Below are 17,109 nucleotides of genomic sequence, written 5' to 3' on the forward strand. Positions count from 1 at the left end.
TCTGTGAGTTTATTCCGCAAAATATGATATTGCAAAACGTAGTTAATTGTTTTTACCGTTTAAATCAAAAATGAATTCAGTAAAAAACTTAATTATTGTGAGTATATTTTATTAGAGTCAAATGATTATCTTCTCACTCTATAATAAGTAATACTAATATTTTTATCTATCACAAATTAATTTTTTTTTAAACGAGTAAAAAAAGTTAATAAAATAGTGAGTAAAATAATAATGTGTGGACATCCAAAATAACCATAATGGATAAGTGATTTAACGACGAACAAAACGAATTAATATATAAAGAGGTAGGAAAATTAAATAAAATATTTTTGAATTAAATTTACAAAATATACTTTTATGATCAGCCATGGTGGTACAACTTTATATTTTTTTGCTGGTGGCGTATGTTTAAAATGAAAAACATGAATTGATTAAATATTACTCTCCTCCATTGAAAGTGTGCGATAATTATCTTGTAAGCTATCTTAGTGTTTATAAAGAGTGTGTCCTTTAATTCTTTTGTAAAACACTCTTTATTACTAGTACTAATTTATTTTCATGATATTCATGTTGAAATATAGCATGCACTTATGACACGTCTTAACCCGTATTTGCTTTTTATCAACATTTTCTTCACAAACCAAATAGTAGTAGTAACATTATTAAAACTTTTTACTCTTTTACTATTAACAATGTACACTAGTCACTTGTTTTACATTTTTACAAGCGAACGTGCAGGCACAGCATTCATATTTAAAATATTATTAATTTTAGTTAAGTATTAGAGCATGCACAATAGGAATAGCCCAGCAATAGCTCAGCTATATCTTAGCCACAAACTCCTCCTGCCATATCATCAGCCCTAAAAATCCTCCTGCCACATCATCAAGACAAGCAAATAGCCCAATCATAGTCCAGCCATAGCCTAGCCACATCACTCAAAATTATATAAATAAATAATTAACAATCACACAACATACGGAATTAAATTTACGACACAGATACGGGAAAATTTAATAATACTATTAAAATTTTAAAAAGTACAATAAAATCAAAAAAGTACATTAATTAAAAAAATTCATTCCTCGTCTCCGTCGCCTCCGTCGTCGCTGTCGCCAAGCGCGTATACATAGTGTTTCGAAAATTTAAAAAAAAATCGCTGGGCGATGCGCTCGGCGATCCGGACCCTGCAATGGCGCCGAGCGGATCGCCGAGCGCCCGTATATCGCCTAGCGCTAGGCGATTTTTTTTTCGGAAAACCGCTAGGCGGTTGCAATGGTTCGCCGAGCGCACCGCCTAGCACCGGGGCTCGGCTAGGCGGTGCGCTAGGCGCCATTATGGATGCTCTTACAGCACAATATTCAATATTAGTATTATGTGCGTAGAGAAAGTTACGTTCAAATTTAATGTAGAAAATTGGCTTGCTTTAAGTATTTTTTGTTGCTTGTAAATGCTGATATACTTTTCTGATACTTTGATCCCAATAGGTTGATTTAACTGTAAAAATGTACAGAATTTAGAATCAAGATGCCTATTTTATTGTGTGATACAGAGAGAGAGAATCAATCATTTGTTCATTATACAATTATTTGCATCTTCTAAAGTTAAAGAAACACTTTTGTTGAAAGTAGAATTATACTCCTTGGACTCATGTAGATCCATTATTGCACAATTAAATTAACATAGTAGTATAAACTACTATATGTGTATTGTAGTTAATCCCATGTTAACCTCTTGTAGCTAATTTTTGAAGAATTAGGTTTCCCACGTTGTATTAATCAAACTAAAATTGACACCCTACAATTTTACTAAGATCCAGTTGTATGGATTCCAAGTTGGTATTCGTGTATGCTCGACCTCGATTTTCTATTAATTTAATCAATTTACAATATTATTTTTAATACTATCATCCTTGTAATATTCAAAACTGATTTCTTAATTGTGAATTATTGGTTCCCTGATCAGCCAGCACGATGTTTGGAGCAAAGCAAATATCTGTCAACATTCAACAAGACTAGTAATTAAGATAAAACAATTAATGAAAAAAAATACAAAGTCTGGTTGTGGTAAAAGTGGTACAACTATAAACCGCATAATACATACTTACATCTCTTTCCAGGTGTGACAAATGCAAACATAATTCCTAAACAAAACTGAACAAAGGAAAAATGAAAAATCTATGCAGCCACAAACAGTAAAAGAGGTGTCTCTCTATACACATTTTATTCAATATTCTTCTCTGTCAATGCGGTTTTACCAAGTTTTGATCATACCTTATCTACCAAGTACTGCAGAAGATGTTCTCTCAGAGCTAAACTCAGAGCGATCCTCGTCGGTGAAACTATCTCCTGTCGTGTATTTGTCGTCTTGATCGGATGGAAGGACAAAGGGGTCAACAATCACTTTCCCTCCTTTCGGCTTCTTCAAACTCTCCTCGATTCCCTTGTAATCCAGATTCTGCAAAATGCCTGGGAACGGTTTGCCATCCTTGCCAATCACACCGAGTTCTAAGTCTAGCTTTCCATTTGTCCCGATGAAGTCCGCGCTGAACTTTCTAGATATGGATTGTACGTGGAAATCTGCTTCGTTCACCCATTCCCGGAAGTTGATCCTAGTAACTACTGGCTTAGAGAAGAAGATTTCCTTGATGTTCTGGCCTATTCCCCGATTGTAGGGATTCTCCTTCCTATCATAACGGTACCTGAAGTTCTCATATGTCGTCTGTTCAAATATGAAGCTCGGATTATGAGGAGTACATTTCAAGAACAGAAACTACTACATCAATAGCTCAATACAGGGATGGTACCACTAAATATGGCTGACCTGGTTGGTTGATACGAGATAAGAATGGAAGACGCTGAGGCCACCAACAAACCACACGGAGATGAAGCAGTAAACAATTAGACTAACTGATACAGTGTCGTCTGACATGTTCCGCCACAAGGGACCTGGTTTCTCGAGAAGGTTCAACAAGGAAAACGTGAAAACGTATATGCACAAGACTGTTGATGTTGTCACGAAACAGAAGAAGGTCCTGTAGTTTCTCTGCATCAAATCAGCATCAAAATCAAAATCAAATAATGGGAGAGTCATGTAAATGATGACAAGTTCATAACTACGCAAGTTGTTGAAATTCAAACTCCCTAAGAGAAATGCAAATGATCAAAAAAATGATGAACATGCTTACAACTCCAATACACTGGCCCACCCATGGACAGTGGTGATCAAACCTCTGGACACAATTGTTGCAGACTGAGCAATGGGAAGCACGTGGCGGGCGATACAACAAACAAGTATCACAAAACTTGACTTTAACTGTGTGGCCATTCACAATAACATCCTTGGTTCTTGGTATCTTGAACGAGGGAGTCCCGCAGCTGGCCCAATCCAAGGATCTAACTGACTCTACCTCAAAATCTACCGGTGGCCGGTTGTTCCTAGGAACTATACCAGGATTTCTCGCAGCTGTCATGTAGAGAAACGACAAAGCCTGCAACACGAGCGAAATGCAACGATAGGTGAGGAAACTATGCAAACCGGAAGATCATCTTTTTTACTAGCATTTCAGGTTTAAGTTGCCCACCAAAAATGTGAGGATAAATCCTCCGGCCAATACAATACGCCCGTACAAGAAATCAAGCTCTGAGATCCTCAAAAGCATCTTTATACAGAAAGTTAATGCCGGACCACCTATGAGAACCGTCGACAAGAGGACTGAGCCTGCATCAGGACCAAAGACCAATCTCCCGCCACATAAAAATTTCTGAATAAATTCCAAACAAAAACAGAGTTCAGTTCATACATTGTGCAACACTGCAAGTTGATAAGCATTGCAAAGATTAAATTTTTAATAGCAACAAACCAAACAAGGAATCATATATCCCTTTCATGAAACCCCAATTCTAATTCATGATTTCTCCCACAGCAAAACTTCCATGAACAAAAACTATACAAAACAGAAAAATAATGAAACCCTAATCCTACATTGAAGATTTTACACCACAGCAAAACTTCCATAACTAAACCATGAATATGAAAAAGCACCCATCTTTTGATATACAAAACAAAAATGGGGAAGAAATATCATACATTTCGACCCCTCCAAACTTGATAGAGGCGTTTCTTTGCCGAGGGACGATCAGTGCATTTAGAGGGTGGAGCAAAATCAGAAAACTTTTGCCCACCCATCGAGAAAAATTGGTCACCTAATTTTTCCTATGAATGATTTTTTGTTGAATTTATCTGCAAACAAAAACAAAAATGCCCTAAAATGGGTGAGAGAAAATCAAGATTTCTCAGACGGGCCAGCAGTTGGAGGCATGGAGAGGACGAAAAAAAATGTGTTTTTTATTTTAATTTTTTTTCTGGGTTATTTTGCCTCAACATTAGCCACTGGCCCCCTCTGCTCTACAACCCTATTTCTCTCTCTCAAGAGGCAAATGATTTCCTCGCGCTATGTCTCCTTCTCTTCCAAATCTCACTATTCTTGGAAGTTGCAAAACGGTTGGTTTTCATCTTCTCCCAATTTATGCGGATTTTTCGCGCGCGCTATAATTATTTTAAATTAATCGGATTTTAAAATGATTACATTTTTTTTATAGAAAACACAGTTACTCAAATATACTAGTATGATTTTTTTAAAAAGAATGAATATGAGTAAATTTGGATATGTTTACAACTAGAGAAATATTATGACCCGTATGGAGTATCATTTTAGTACTCATTCCGTCTCACAATAGATGACTTAATTGGGGAATGACACGAGATTTTAAGAGATGTTTTTTGTGATAGGAGAAGAGAGAAAAATAATATATTTATATTAATGTGAGAGAGAATTTAAAAAAAAAAAGAAAAGAAACGTGATATCTTTTATAGGATAAACTAGAAAGGAAAATGTGACATCTATTATGGAACGGATGATCACTTTCAGTATTTGAATAAATATAAACTAGAAAGGAAAGTGACATCTATTATGGGGCGGATGATTACTTTCAGTATTTGAATAAATTAGTTGACTATAGGTGTCGCATATGTATACTAGTTTTATACTAACAAGATACGAATGAAATAAATTAGTAGAATGTGAAGTCTACTTACCATTAATAATAAAAGTGAAATGTGACTTTTATTATGGGACAGACCAAAAACGCAAAATATGATTATAATTGTGGAAGATATAAAGCGGTATTTAAATAAGCATGGGATTCAGACGAACATAGAGTTTATTCAAACTGATTCCACATATAAAAGCTACACGGCCTCTACAAAACATAAGACACGTAGAAAATCTGAGTAAAATTATGTCTCCTAAAACGATAAAAATTGCAGGATCAGACAAACATATGCAGTTCAGGCCTGGAGAATACATTGCTCTCTTCATCCTCGAGCACAGGATACGAAGCAACGAGCGCGTCTTGAGCACCGATGTAGAGTGAATTATAGATCTTCCAGTACACTTCTCTAACCTTTCTTGCTGGATGGAACAGCCCCTGCAGACAGTAGTTTAGCACAACAGCAGGACCCAATGCCACCCTCATGCCTTCGATGGCTTCCGTGACAGCATTGATGACGTGAGGCGACGTCTCAAAAATGTTAGGCCAGACATAGTTCAGGAGGTGGACCAGAGCATCCTCGCACCCCAGACCTGCAACTCCAAGAGCCATGTGCTTCACAGCTGAGGCCGCAGTTTGCCGATGAACCAGATCCCTGTCCATGAGTGCATCCTCCAGCAGAGGAGTCACTGCATATATGTAGTCTTTTCCCATTTCGCCAATGTATTCAAACAGGAATGAAAGTGATTTCAGGACACCATTCTGCACGTTGAGCTCCGGGACTCGGTATTCGTTCATCAATGCAGGAAGGACCGTGAATGGTGAGCATGTTTCTGCGACAATGGCTATGGCCACTGTTGTGCACACACGATTTTGACGTTCCTGAACCTTGAGGTTGTTCAGCAATGTTGCGAGAACATCTTGTGGCCCAATGGCCTTAGCAATGTAACCGAAAGTGTTGACAGTTGCTCTACGGATACCCTTCTTGTGTGCTTTAAGCATCTCCAGGAGCTCGAAGCATATCCTCATCCACTCCCTTGCAGGAACAAATTCAGCTCCACGATCAGCAATTCTTCCAACAAGATCGATACAGTTCTCTTGGACTTTCTCATGACGATTCTTCAATATAGGAGTCAGCCGAGGAAGTAAATCTTTGATAGGTGGAGTCATCTTAGTCATACCAATAACATTGACAATGGCCTTGAGAGCACCCAATATTGAACCTAAAACCTCTGGATATTCCTCCCCTAGATACTCGTACAACACAACACCAAGATGGCCCATCAGTTGTTCTTCTCCACACTGTTTCATAACCACAGCGATCCTAGATATAAGATCTGCTGCTTGTTGTCTCACTTTCGCACTCTTATTGTTAAGACGCCATTTTATGGTACCACATATCTGGGGAAGATATGGCTTCACTCTCTGGCCAAGGGAGTTCACAACAGCACCAAAACCATTGAGCATAACATTGGCGTCATCACTTGTTTGTTCTTGGAAGGCATAAAGAATGCCATCAATTAATAGCTCTTCCAAGCGAGCATCAATATCGGATGCCCCCAAGTTGGCAACCACCTTCTCAATTGTCTCCATTACCATCCTTCTATAAGGCTCACTTTCATCTTTCAGGTCTTCAACAATCCTTCCAACTATATCAGCAACCCCAACTTTGTTAGCTATCTCAACCGTTGTCTCCACAAGTTGCTTATAATTTCTTCTATCCAAGGCCATCCTTCGAACCCAAAAATTGCGGAAGAACTCAGGAAGAATATCATTTCTAATGTATTCTGCCTCTACACCTTCTGTACTCACACACTGCTTCACCACTTTGAGCACAATCTTCTTCATTTCTTCATCTGGAGACTGGAATTCACGAATCAGAATAACCATAACTTCCTTTGTATAGTAGCTAGCATACATAGCATCCATGAGTGGTATGATGAAACCAATGGACTTAAGGAAAGCGGCAAGTACTTTCCCACGATGTGATCTGATGCCCTTCCATAGAGGCTTCAACACAGAGTCAAAACTTTCAATACCATATGGGGCAGCAGCCTCAGCAAGAGCAGCCAAAGACAGAGCAGTTATTGTTCTGACTTTCTGATTTTCATCATTAAGCCCATGCTCAATGATCTCAACAAGGGATCTCAAGTGGGGAAGAACTGCACACCCTATTAAAATAGCAATCTGCTGCACAATCTTGATACCAGTGTGCCGAGCTTGCCATGATTTCTTACTCTGACAGACAGCTTTCAAGAATGGTAACAGAGCAGGAATCCCAAGGGCAGACGCAACAACACTAAAAGCTCTTGCAGTGGTGTTTCTGACGTACTCATCTATGTTATCAATATCTGGACGCATTGCAGCAATCATAGTGGCCAACCCAGCAGCCTTGCTCAGATTTGAGATGATCTCTCTACCTTCAACACGAGCATAGTAATCCTCATCAATCAACAAAGGCTCGATAACCACCAAAATTTTGTGGACATATGGACGAACCAGTTCATCCAACTTGTAAAGCACCCTGTCAATAACTTTCACCAACAAGTGTCTCTCTTGATCTTCCAAAGTGGGCTGCATGAGCAGTGGCAGAATACGGTTGAACATAGGCCCAGCACCAAATTCCCTTGCCTTATCTGTAAGCTGTCTCAGAGCAGTCTTTCTCTGTGGAGGAGTTCCATTTTTAACTTTTAGCAAGAGTTTCATGATCTTACGCTCCTTCTGCTCTTCTGGAGATAGCTCCTCCTCATTTTCTTCGTTCAGCAGCGAGCCAAAGTACTGATAATCTTCTGGTTTCATAAACGGCAAACCTCCTGGCAACTCTTTAGGCACATCAAATTGTTGTCCTCGATTCTCTTCTGGAATGTTATAAAGAGGTGTCCCCATTGGAGTCGGGGTAGCAAGAAGCTTCCGTGCAGGAGTTCGGATAGGAACATAAGAGGCAGGGGGTTCCAGAATCTTATACCCTTCTTCTGGAAACATTGAATCCAGCTCCTCATCAGTCAATGGCCTATTCCTATCCTCAATGTCCTTCTCCCACCTTAACAAATTATACTGTTCAGGAGTCATTGCGCCTCGCATAAGAGCATTTGGTGTGGGCGTAGCCATGTCAACAGCCCCAAATGGAGTGACACCAGGGGTATAAGCTGCAGCAGGTGTTGCACCAGGTGTAGCACTGCCCATAGTGGCTGGAGTCTCATCCCACCTCGATCTCTGCCGTTTTGGGGTCGGAGTGGCTAGCCCTCCCAGCTTAGGAGTGGCATCCCAAGCCATTCCTGCAGGCGTTGCTCCAGGTGTAACACCTCCGGCAGGAGTTGATTCTGAATCATTAAGGCGCCCAGGGGTTGGAGTTTCATCCCATCTATTTTTCCTAGAGACCGAGGGTGTTGCTTCCCCAATCCTCCCAGGAGTTGGTGTTGCATCCCACCTCCCAATTCCAGGAGTTGAGTCGGGCATATCCCAGTCAGATGCTGCCTTAGATTTCTTTGCACCACCAGCATTCTCATCTTGGGACATATCCCATCTATTCCTCTTCTTTGGCTTCTCCACATCTTTCTCCTTCTCCTTGTTCTCCTCCTCTTCCTTCTTTCTTTTTGCTATCTCCCTCCTCACCTCCTCTTCCTTGCGCTTCAGCGCTTCTTCCTTCATCACATCAACATAAGTCCTCACTTCAGGACCAGGGGTCTTGTCCTGGAAAGGATCATTCCTCTCTGGAGATATAATCCTATTCAACCTCCTCCTCCTATAATCATCTTCACGGTCAATAATCTTGCCTGGCTGCTTGAACCCAGACATCTCATCCTCTTCCCCAGACCTCAGAGTCTCCTTAAAATACTGCTTTGGAGCAGTAAATGATGCCATTTTTCGAGCAATCTCATTCTCAGCTGGATCCGCATTATCATCATCCTCATTCACAGCTATAGATTGTTCATAGCCTTCAAACTTGTTCGAACTATAGAGATCAGTGTCAAAGGTCAAAGAAGTGAGAGCAGCAAGGTCCTTCTCCATTTTTTGCCTCTCTTCTTTCAACTTTTGAATCTCCGAACTGTCATCCATCTTTCCGATCCTCAATCTCCCCAAAGCTGAAAATATAAAACCCTAGATTTGGAATCCTGTAGGAAGTAAACCCAACTTATAAACCGGAAACCTCCTGAAAATACTAGCTGCAGCTCCTAAAACAGAATCAAACAGGAAAATTCACTACTTGGATGACACAAATTCTAACCAGTAAAAACAAGCTTTAGCATAAAACAAAACGAATAAATTAAGTCGAATTATTGCTCGCCTGAACGATTGAATGGAGATGATAAGGGTAAATCAAGTGAAGTAAAGCAAATATTAAAATCAAATTCTGACATGAATCGAATAATGCATAACCTAATGTTGGAAAATAGAGCGAACCTGATTTTGGGAATGTTACCGAAGCGGGGTGCTGTGCTGTGCTGTGCTGTTAGCAAAGCCAAAGGCGTTGTCTGCATCTATATATACCCGAATATCCAAATGGGCTTTATCCACTTTAAGTTGGATTTAATCGGATCCATATATAACCCGCCAGAGAAACCTGAATATCATTCGTTGCTTTGGGCCTGGGCTTGGGTCCAACTACACTGAGGTCCGATATCATTCGTTGCTTTGGGCCTGGACTACTGCCCAACTAATGCTAATTTATATAGTTCTTTAACCAAATGCTAACAAACAAATTATTTATTAAAAAAAATTAATACTACGATGCAACAAAATGCAATACAGTTCAGTACTAGACTAAGCAACTTCAAATTTCACTCAATCACTTATTTGAAATTAGAGTAAAATTTGAAATCAGAATCCTAAAAATTGAAATTAGAGTACAATTTGAAATCAGAATCCTAAAAATAAGTAAATAGTACAACTTTTCAGGATTTTGATTTATCAAATTTCCTTAGGTATTCTTTTTTTCAGTTCTTAGGATTCATATATATTTAGGTATTGAATATACTTTTTATTATTTTACACAACTAGAATAATAATAATAATAATAATAATAATTACTGTAAAATATTAATATATTTTAAATTATAAATCATACTTAATTATATTAATAATAATATCTATTATTATTATCTTACAATAAATTAATAAATAATTAATAAAGTATTAATAAATTTTAAAATTATGAATTATAACAATTATAGTACCAATAAATAACTATAATTTAATAGTAATTTGTGTTTATTATTATATTTTATTCATTTATTTAATTATTATTATTATATTATTACTATTAATATTTTGATATAAGTAAATAAATTATTAGGAAAATTATAATCTAATTATTTAAACTGTGCATTATAATAATATAATAAGATCTCAAATCATGCTAAATGGACAAATGCATCCCTTAAATGGCTGAAGGGTAGAATAGTAAAAATTAGGACTGAATTTAAGATTTATTAAACTTTTTTATGGAATGGTGATTTTATAAATATTGGGTACTAAAAATGAGCAAACCTCATTTTCTGGATACTAGTTTTGTAGTTCACTCTGGATAATAGTATATCTAATACTCGATATGTTATTGTAATATGAATTTGAATTTGAATTTGAATGTTGACCCATTTTGCAATTAGAGAGACTTGTACAAATTTAAGTCAATATACACCGAACTAGGCTATTAAAAAACAATGCCACCACTAATCCGATTGTTGGATTGGGTCCAACAACCCTATCATTTACATATCTATAAAAAAAACTAAGAAATCGTTTTCTCAAACCATAATCCAACCTATCGCTATAAATTAATTTAAATTGCATGCATGCTGTCATTTCTCAAAATCCATTTTTCCAAAACCAATTAAAATATCAGTCAACATAGCTTGTAGGAGTACTATTCTATTTCAAATTTGAAGCAAGTTGTGGAGGATTCTTTGAGGTGCATTTACGGGGACAATATATTTTGAGTTGCTTTCTAGATTGTTAATGTAGTGGGATGGTCAAAATTCAAAATTTCTTGGAAATCTTTTGACAGAAGATAACACAATTAAGCTCTTGAATAATTCCAATTGGAAAGAAAGGAAAATGATTATATGATCTATGGTTATGGGTCATGAGTCTAATTACATTTATCTGCTTTAGACCAAGTCTTAATATTGATTCTAACCTTTATGGAAGTATAGTGGGAGCAGTTTAATGGTCACTTTCTCATTATACAACTCTCTTTTAATTAACAAGTATTGGGGGTAGCATGGATGCAGAAAAAATCTACTACTAGTACTAATGATTTTATAAGAATTTGAACACTTCCTCCTAACTCTACAATTACTCTACTACTCATCTAAAGTTGTATTGTGATAGTAAATTACCAATTATACATAATACTTCTTTTTTTTCCTTTTCAAATACTTATAAACGACTTGCTATTTTGGTCGTGCAAAGATTTAAAGAAGCATTATGAGATGTGGACTTTTACGACGGTCAAGGTAGACTTTAATATAACCAAATATCTTATTATTGCAAAGAAAAATTATGTTATACAATTCTTTCAACCAAACTATCGTGTACCCTGATCAGCACTTAACATCGACTTTGTATGTGTTTTAGCAGGTTTATAGAAATCTTCAAATTTTGGTGTTTAACTTCTTATTGATTTGATAAAAAAACAAATGAACTCTTATTAGTATTTTTTAAAATTAACTTAATGCCACTTCCGTTGGCCACTAATTAACTTGGTTCTTTAATCCATGATGTAAATTCCATCGTTCAAAAACTCTGAAGGGTATGTATCTATAATGCTGGATTTTGGTTACCAAAAATAGTCTAAAATTGCTGAAAGTTGTTGTCACAAAACTCTAGATATGCTATATATCGGAATTTGGATTTTTATACGGCATACCATTTGAAAGGTATTTTCTGAAGCTTTCTAATCAATGGTACATTTGAATTTCAGATCAGACTCTAAAAGTTGATATTGGACAAATAGAAGATGAACTCGTGTCAAAATTTGAAGAAAGATTGGGAGGAGGTTTTATTTACTTGATGATGAAATATACAATATGTTACATTGTTTTATAGGCATAGAATATGCATCTATATAGTAAACCTAGATCACAGGGATTCTATTGTATCTTTGGTAATGAATCAATTTACAATTAATCTATTATTCTCGGTATCTTCCAACACTCCCCCTCAAGTTAAGTGATGGAATTTCCAATACTTAACTTGTCCAATACTTCTCTGAACGACTTCGAGTTCACAGCTTTGGTCAATATATCGGCTAGGGGTGGCAAATCGTGCGTGTTGTGTCGTTATCGTGTCGACACGATAACGACACGACATGATAACAACAAACACGAACACGACCCGTTAAGAAAACTCTAAACACGAACACGAACACGAACACGGCCCGCTACCCTCAGACACGAACACGACACGAACCACTTCAGGTCAACACGACACGATAACAACACATATTGACACGACACAATAACTACATTATATTTATATTATTTCTTAACGTGTAACACGAACACGACACTATACTAATACTAAGTGTTCCATTAGACTAAACCTAATTTAAATTTTAAAATAAATAAAATAATAATATTATAATATTATTTCTTAACGTGTAACACGAACACGACATGAAATTTCGTGCTGGTTCGTGTCGTGTTATCCTGTCGTGCCAAAAATTGTCATCCCTAATATCGGCCAACTGATCTTCTGACTTGACGAATGGCAACTCGACAAATTTGGCTTCAATGTTCTCCTTTATAAAATGTCGATCCACCTCCACGTGTTTAGTTCTATCATGTTGAACTGGGTTTTCAGAAATACTAATTGCAGCCTTATTATCACAAAACAACCTGCAAGGTTGTGATAAGTGAAGATCAAGTTCTGTCATGAGTCTCTTCAGCCACAGTATCTCAGTGAGACCACTTCTTATACCTCGGAACTCTGCTTCAGCACTTGATAATGCGACCACCTTCTGTTTCTTGCTTCTCCAAGTGACAAGGTTCCTCCTACAAAAGTGAAGTACCTTGCGGTTGATTTTCTATCATTCGGCTTCCCAACCCAGTCTGCATCAGCGAACCCATGTACCTCTAAGTGACCGTGTTTTTCAAATAGTATAGAGACATGCTTTTGTGCAATTAATCACATAATTTAGAATTAAATTATAATGTTGAATACTCACAATTATAATTCTCCAAAGAATCGAAGTGTCTTGCTACTTCTCCACGTGTAGATCTTGAAGCTTGATTGTGATTGCAAGACCAAGGATCTTCTAACCTATGACCCAACTCTATATCTAAATTCCTTGTGGTGGGAATCTCTTAGAAATAATAAGGATCTTGAAGGAGAAAAAAAGAATGCCAAGAACACACAAAGAGGAATTTTGAATTCCTCTATTAGAGAGAGGGTCGAAAATTCCAAGTGTGAAGGCTAGGGTTTCACTTCTTATGTTGTGTGTGTTGGTCACACCTCCTTCATCCCTATTTATAGAGTTTGTGATGGGCTAGGTTAGGGATCTATGGGGCTTGAATTGGGTCTCCCCATTGGACCTTCTTTACTAATTAAATTATAACCCATAATTCAATATAAGGCCAATGGAATATTTCTTATGCCACTATCGAAGAAATACTGACCGCCCATCCAATCCGTGATTACAAGCAATCCGGATTAACCTCTTTAATATATTATTTCCCGTGTTTAAGACATTCTATATACATTAATTAATTTGTAGTCTGCTATGGACTTTAAATTAATTAATATCTTTATATTTCCAAGAGTTTGTCTAGTACGAGATGTATATTAAAATATACTTTACTTTTCTATTATTCTTGGATTAAATCCAAACCGCCCGGGTTTCCGAATTATAGAACTTCTCTCGAACACCTCTTGGGGATATAGTCAAACCGCGCAGGCACACGATTCAATGTAATAATAAAACTGACACCATACTAGTTATTAATTACTACTACCCAAGATATCAGGAATATTGGGTTGCGAAAAACCTGCACCTATTGATAAGTCAAAGCAGCGTATGATTAAATAACGTGTCTCCTCTATTATTACAAAGATTAAGAAATATTAAATCTCCAAGACATCGTCTTTCAGTAGATAACAATAAAGACGTGTCTATACTTTAGATCCTTTCAATGCTATACCACACCAGTGTCACTAGTCATTCTCAAGGTAAAGACGACTTTCGCATGGACATTGTAACCTTTCACAATAGGTAGCCAAAGTCTATCTAGGTTGTGAAAAAGTTTTACTTCTACAAGGTTCCGGCTGGGCCACCTACTGTGATGACCTGTTCCACGACCCAGTCTTCAATGTAGAAGATTTAGACTGATTTTACTTTCCGGAGTTTTAATTATATAATTAAATACGGTCAATATCCATTAAAGTAAAATACACAGCACGAAGAAAACATTTATTATTCTCATTAAATGAGCAGAGTTTACAATATACAAGCAATTTATCAAATTCATAATAGACTCGAAAAATGCTTTTTAGTATATATGTTCCAACACTTTTCAGCTCGCATACTTCACCAGGCTGAAACTATTCAGTGAACCCTGGAGGAGGAACCATGAACATGGGTTTTGGTAGTTCACCGTGTAGGAATACATTTGTGATATCAAACTGGTGGAGAGGCCAGTCTTTGTTTGCTGCAATTGAGAATAATACTCGTACTGTATTGATCTTTGCCACAGGAGAGAAAGTCTCGTCATAGTCAACCCCATATGTTTGAGTATATCCTTTTGCCACAAGTCGAGCCTTATATCGATCAATCGAACCATCTGGCCTTCGTTTGATAGAAAACACCTAAATACATCCCACGGCCTTGACTCCTTCTGGCAGCTTTCCCTTCACCCAGGTGTTGTTTCTCATCAAGGCTTTCATTTCTGTAAACATAGCTTCTCTCCAATGCTTATGATTCATTGCTTCTTCGGCAGTCTGTGGAATCTCCTCCTCTTCATATAATGCTGCCTCAAAGGCTCGTGCCATTTTCATCAGATTTCCTTGAACAAAATCTGCCACTCCATATCTGCTTTTTGCCCCAATCTTCTCAGGAGAGTACATTTTTGGAGGGATACCTCGAGTACTCCAGTAAGGAAGGACATATCTCCCTGTGTCACCATCTATAGCATTCTCCTCAGTCTCTGCATTGTTAGTATCAACTGTAGTATTTTCTTCTGAGACTGGTTCTGAACATACCTCGGATATTGGTTGGGAAAGATCAAAAGGGCGCGGTTGAGGTGACTCTGGAGAAGCCTGCTCGGCGACAGTGACAACTGTCTCTGGTGGATCCTCAATCAAAGGGCTTGGAGGTGACACAAACCAACTTAGACAGTCCCCATGATTATTTATAGGGTCACTCTCTGGTATTTTCTCCCCCTGACTGCTAAGATGGTGAGTGTAAAAGAAATAGGTTTATAGGAAATTGTAGTTTATAGTGGTGATGATTTTCTTGGTACTTGGATCAAAGCACCTATAACCCTTCTAGTTGACCCCATACCCCACAAATACACATTTGGTTGCACAGGGAGAAAACTTGGTTCTCTCATGTTTTGGGATATGGACGTAAACAGTGCACCCAAAGACTTTAGGTGATATGCTAAGCGTTTCTGGTATTTGGGCTTGTATAGGCACAGGATGTTTGGTGAAGACGACATTTTTCCCTAAAGAATTCTGACATGGTGTTATTGACAAATTCTTTCTCATTATCTAAACGAAGGATTTTTATGGTGGTGTGGAATTGTGTTTGTATCATTTCAAAAAATAGGATAAATTTGTTAACAACTTCTGATTTATGTCTCAAAAAATAGATCCAGGTCATTCTTGTGCAATCATCAATGAACGTCACAAAATATCTAAACCCATTACCCTCAATAATAAGTGCAGGACCCCACACATCGGCATGCACTAAATCAAACATGAATTTCATACGAGTATCTGAAGGTTTAAAAGATTGTCAGTGGCTCTAGGCCAAAACACATGTCTCACAGGAAAAATATCTAGGCAAAGAAAAATTGGGAAACAAAAGTTTAAAATAACCAGGAGAAGGATGTCCTAGTTTTCTGTGCCACAGCCAAGCCTCCTCTTTCGTGGACCCGTGAGCCAGCATCGCACTGCCATGTTGAGCTACCCCATCCACGTAGTAGAGTCCTTGGTTCTCAGTGCCACGCCTAACGATCCTCCTAGTCCGAATATCCTGTAAGATACAAAAATTTGGATGCATTAGGAGTGTACAATTCAACTCTATTGTCACATGACTCACTGACATTAGTCTCTAAGACAAGCTAGAAACAAACAAACAATTTGACAGTCGGAGGGTAGGGGAAATTTCTATGGTTCCAGTCCCGGCTACCGTAATTAATTCCCCACTTGCGGTTCTAATGTAAGTTTTAATCACTTCCCCAAAATCACTAAAGTCAGATCTTTCTGGAGTAATAGTATCTGTGGCACCACAAAAAAATTCCAACCATTCCTATCAACATTATCAGTCTTTTGCACAGAAAAAGCAGTGAAAATATTTATCAGATGTGCAAAACGGTTCTGTGTTAAAATTTGGTCGACAGTGGGGTTTATTTTGGATTTTCATAACTTTATTGGGGTGTTTTCATAATTGTGTATATCTGGGGGTTCAAATTTAGTGGGCTCGGGTATTAAATCATAAAATTGGGACAAATTTGGACCAGAATGCAAAAAAGAAAATGCTTAGGGTTTGATCTAGGATCAAACCCGTTACCTCCTGTGTAAGCGCCGCTACTCCATTTTTGTGATTCGGTCGCTCCAGTTCTCTCCACAAAATTTCCAACCAGAACCCCGTCGGTACCACCGCCGCCACCACTCCCTCCGGTGGTTTCTGGATGAGAGATCTGATTAACACCTCCTATTGCTCCGTCTCGGTGTTGAATTTGGGCATTGCTCTGTCTCTGCCTTATCCCGTTGATTCCGACGACGGCGAGCTTCGTTTGAGCACGTGCTTTTTGCTTTTCATCCCACCACTCCGGGAATCCAACGTGGAGAAAGCAGGTATCCCTCGTGTGTTTGTTCTTCCCGCAATGAGAGCACC

General features: G+C 37.8%; 2 protein-coding genes across 3 annotated transcripts; both read right to left on the reverse strand.

Annotated features, from left to right (window-relative positions):
- Window positions 1-2,015: 2,015 nt before the first annotated feature.
- LOC121793830 (probable protein S-acyltransferase 1) lies at window positions 2,016-4,544 on the reverse strand. The gene is made up of 5 exons (XM_042191866.1): window positions 4,090-4,544; window positions 3,584-3,763; window positions 3,188-3,490; window positions 2,824-3,045; window positions 2,016-2,721 (listed from the first exon to the last, which is right to left on the reverse strand). Exons 1-5 carry the CDS (start codon window positions 4,186-4,188, stop codon window positions 2,275-2,277), a joined length of 1,251 nt encoding a protein of 416 aa, XP_042047800.1. The 5' UTR covers window positions 4,189-4,544; the 3' UTR covers window positions 2,016-2,274.
- Window positions 4,545-5,204: 660 nt separating this feature from the next.
- LOC121795796 (splicing factor 3B subunit 1-like) lies at window positions 5,205-9,510 on the reverse strand. 2 transcript variants are annotated; one of them, XM_042194409.1, is made up of 2 exons: window positions 9,453-9,510; window positions 5,205-9,163 (listed from the first exon to the last, which is right to left on the reverse strand). In XM_042194409.1, exon 2 carries the CDS (start codon window positions 9,105-9,107, stop codon window positions 5,331-5,333), a length of 3,777 nt encoding a protein of 1,258 aa, XP_042050343.1. In that variant the 5' UTR covers window positions 9,108-9,163; window positions 9,453-9,510; the 3' UTR covers window positions 5,205-5,330. The 2 variants fall into 2 exon arrangements, with proteins under 2 accessions (XP_042050343.1, XP_042050342.1); XM_042194408.1 differs by having other exon boundaries at window positions 5,205-9,223.
- Between the last annotated feature and the right edge of the window lie 7,599 nt (window positions 9,511-17,109).

Source organism: Salvia splendens, chromosome 3, assembly GCF_004379255.2.
Source record: "Salvia splendens isolate huo1 chromosome 3, SspV2, whole genome shotgun sequence".
Taxonomy (NCBI): domain Eukaryota; kingdom Viridiplantae; phylum Streptophyta; class Magnoliopsida; order Lamiales; family Lamiaceae; genus Salvia; species Salvia splendens.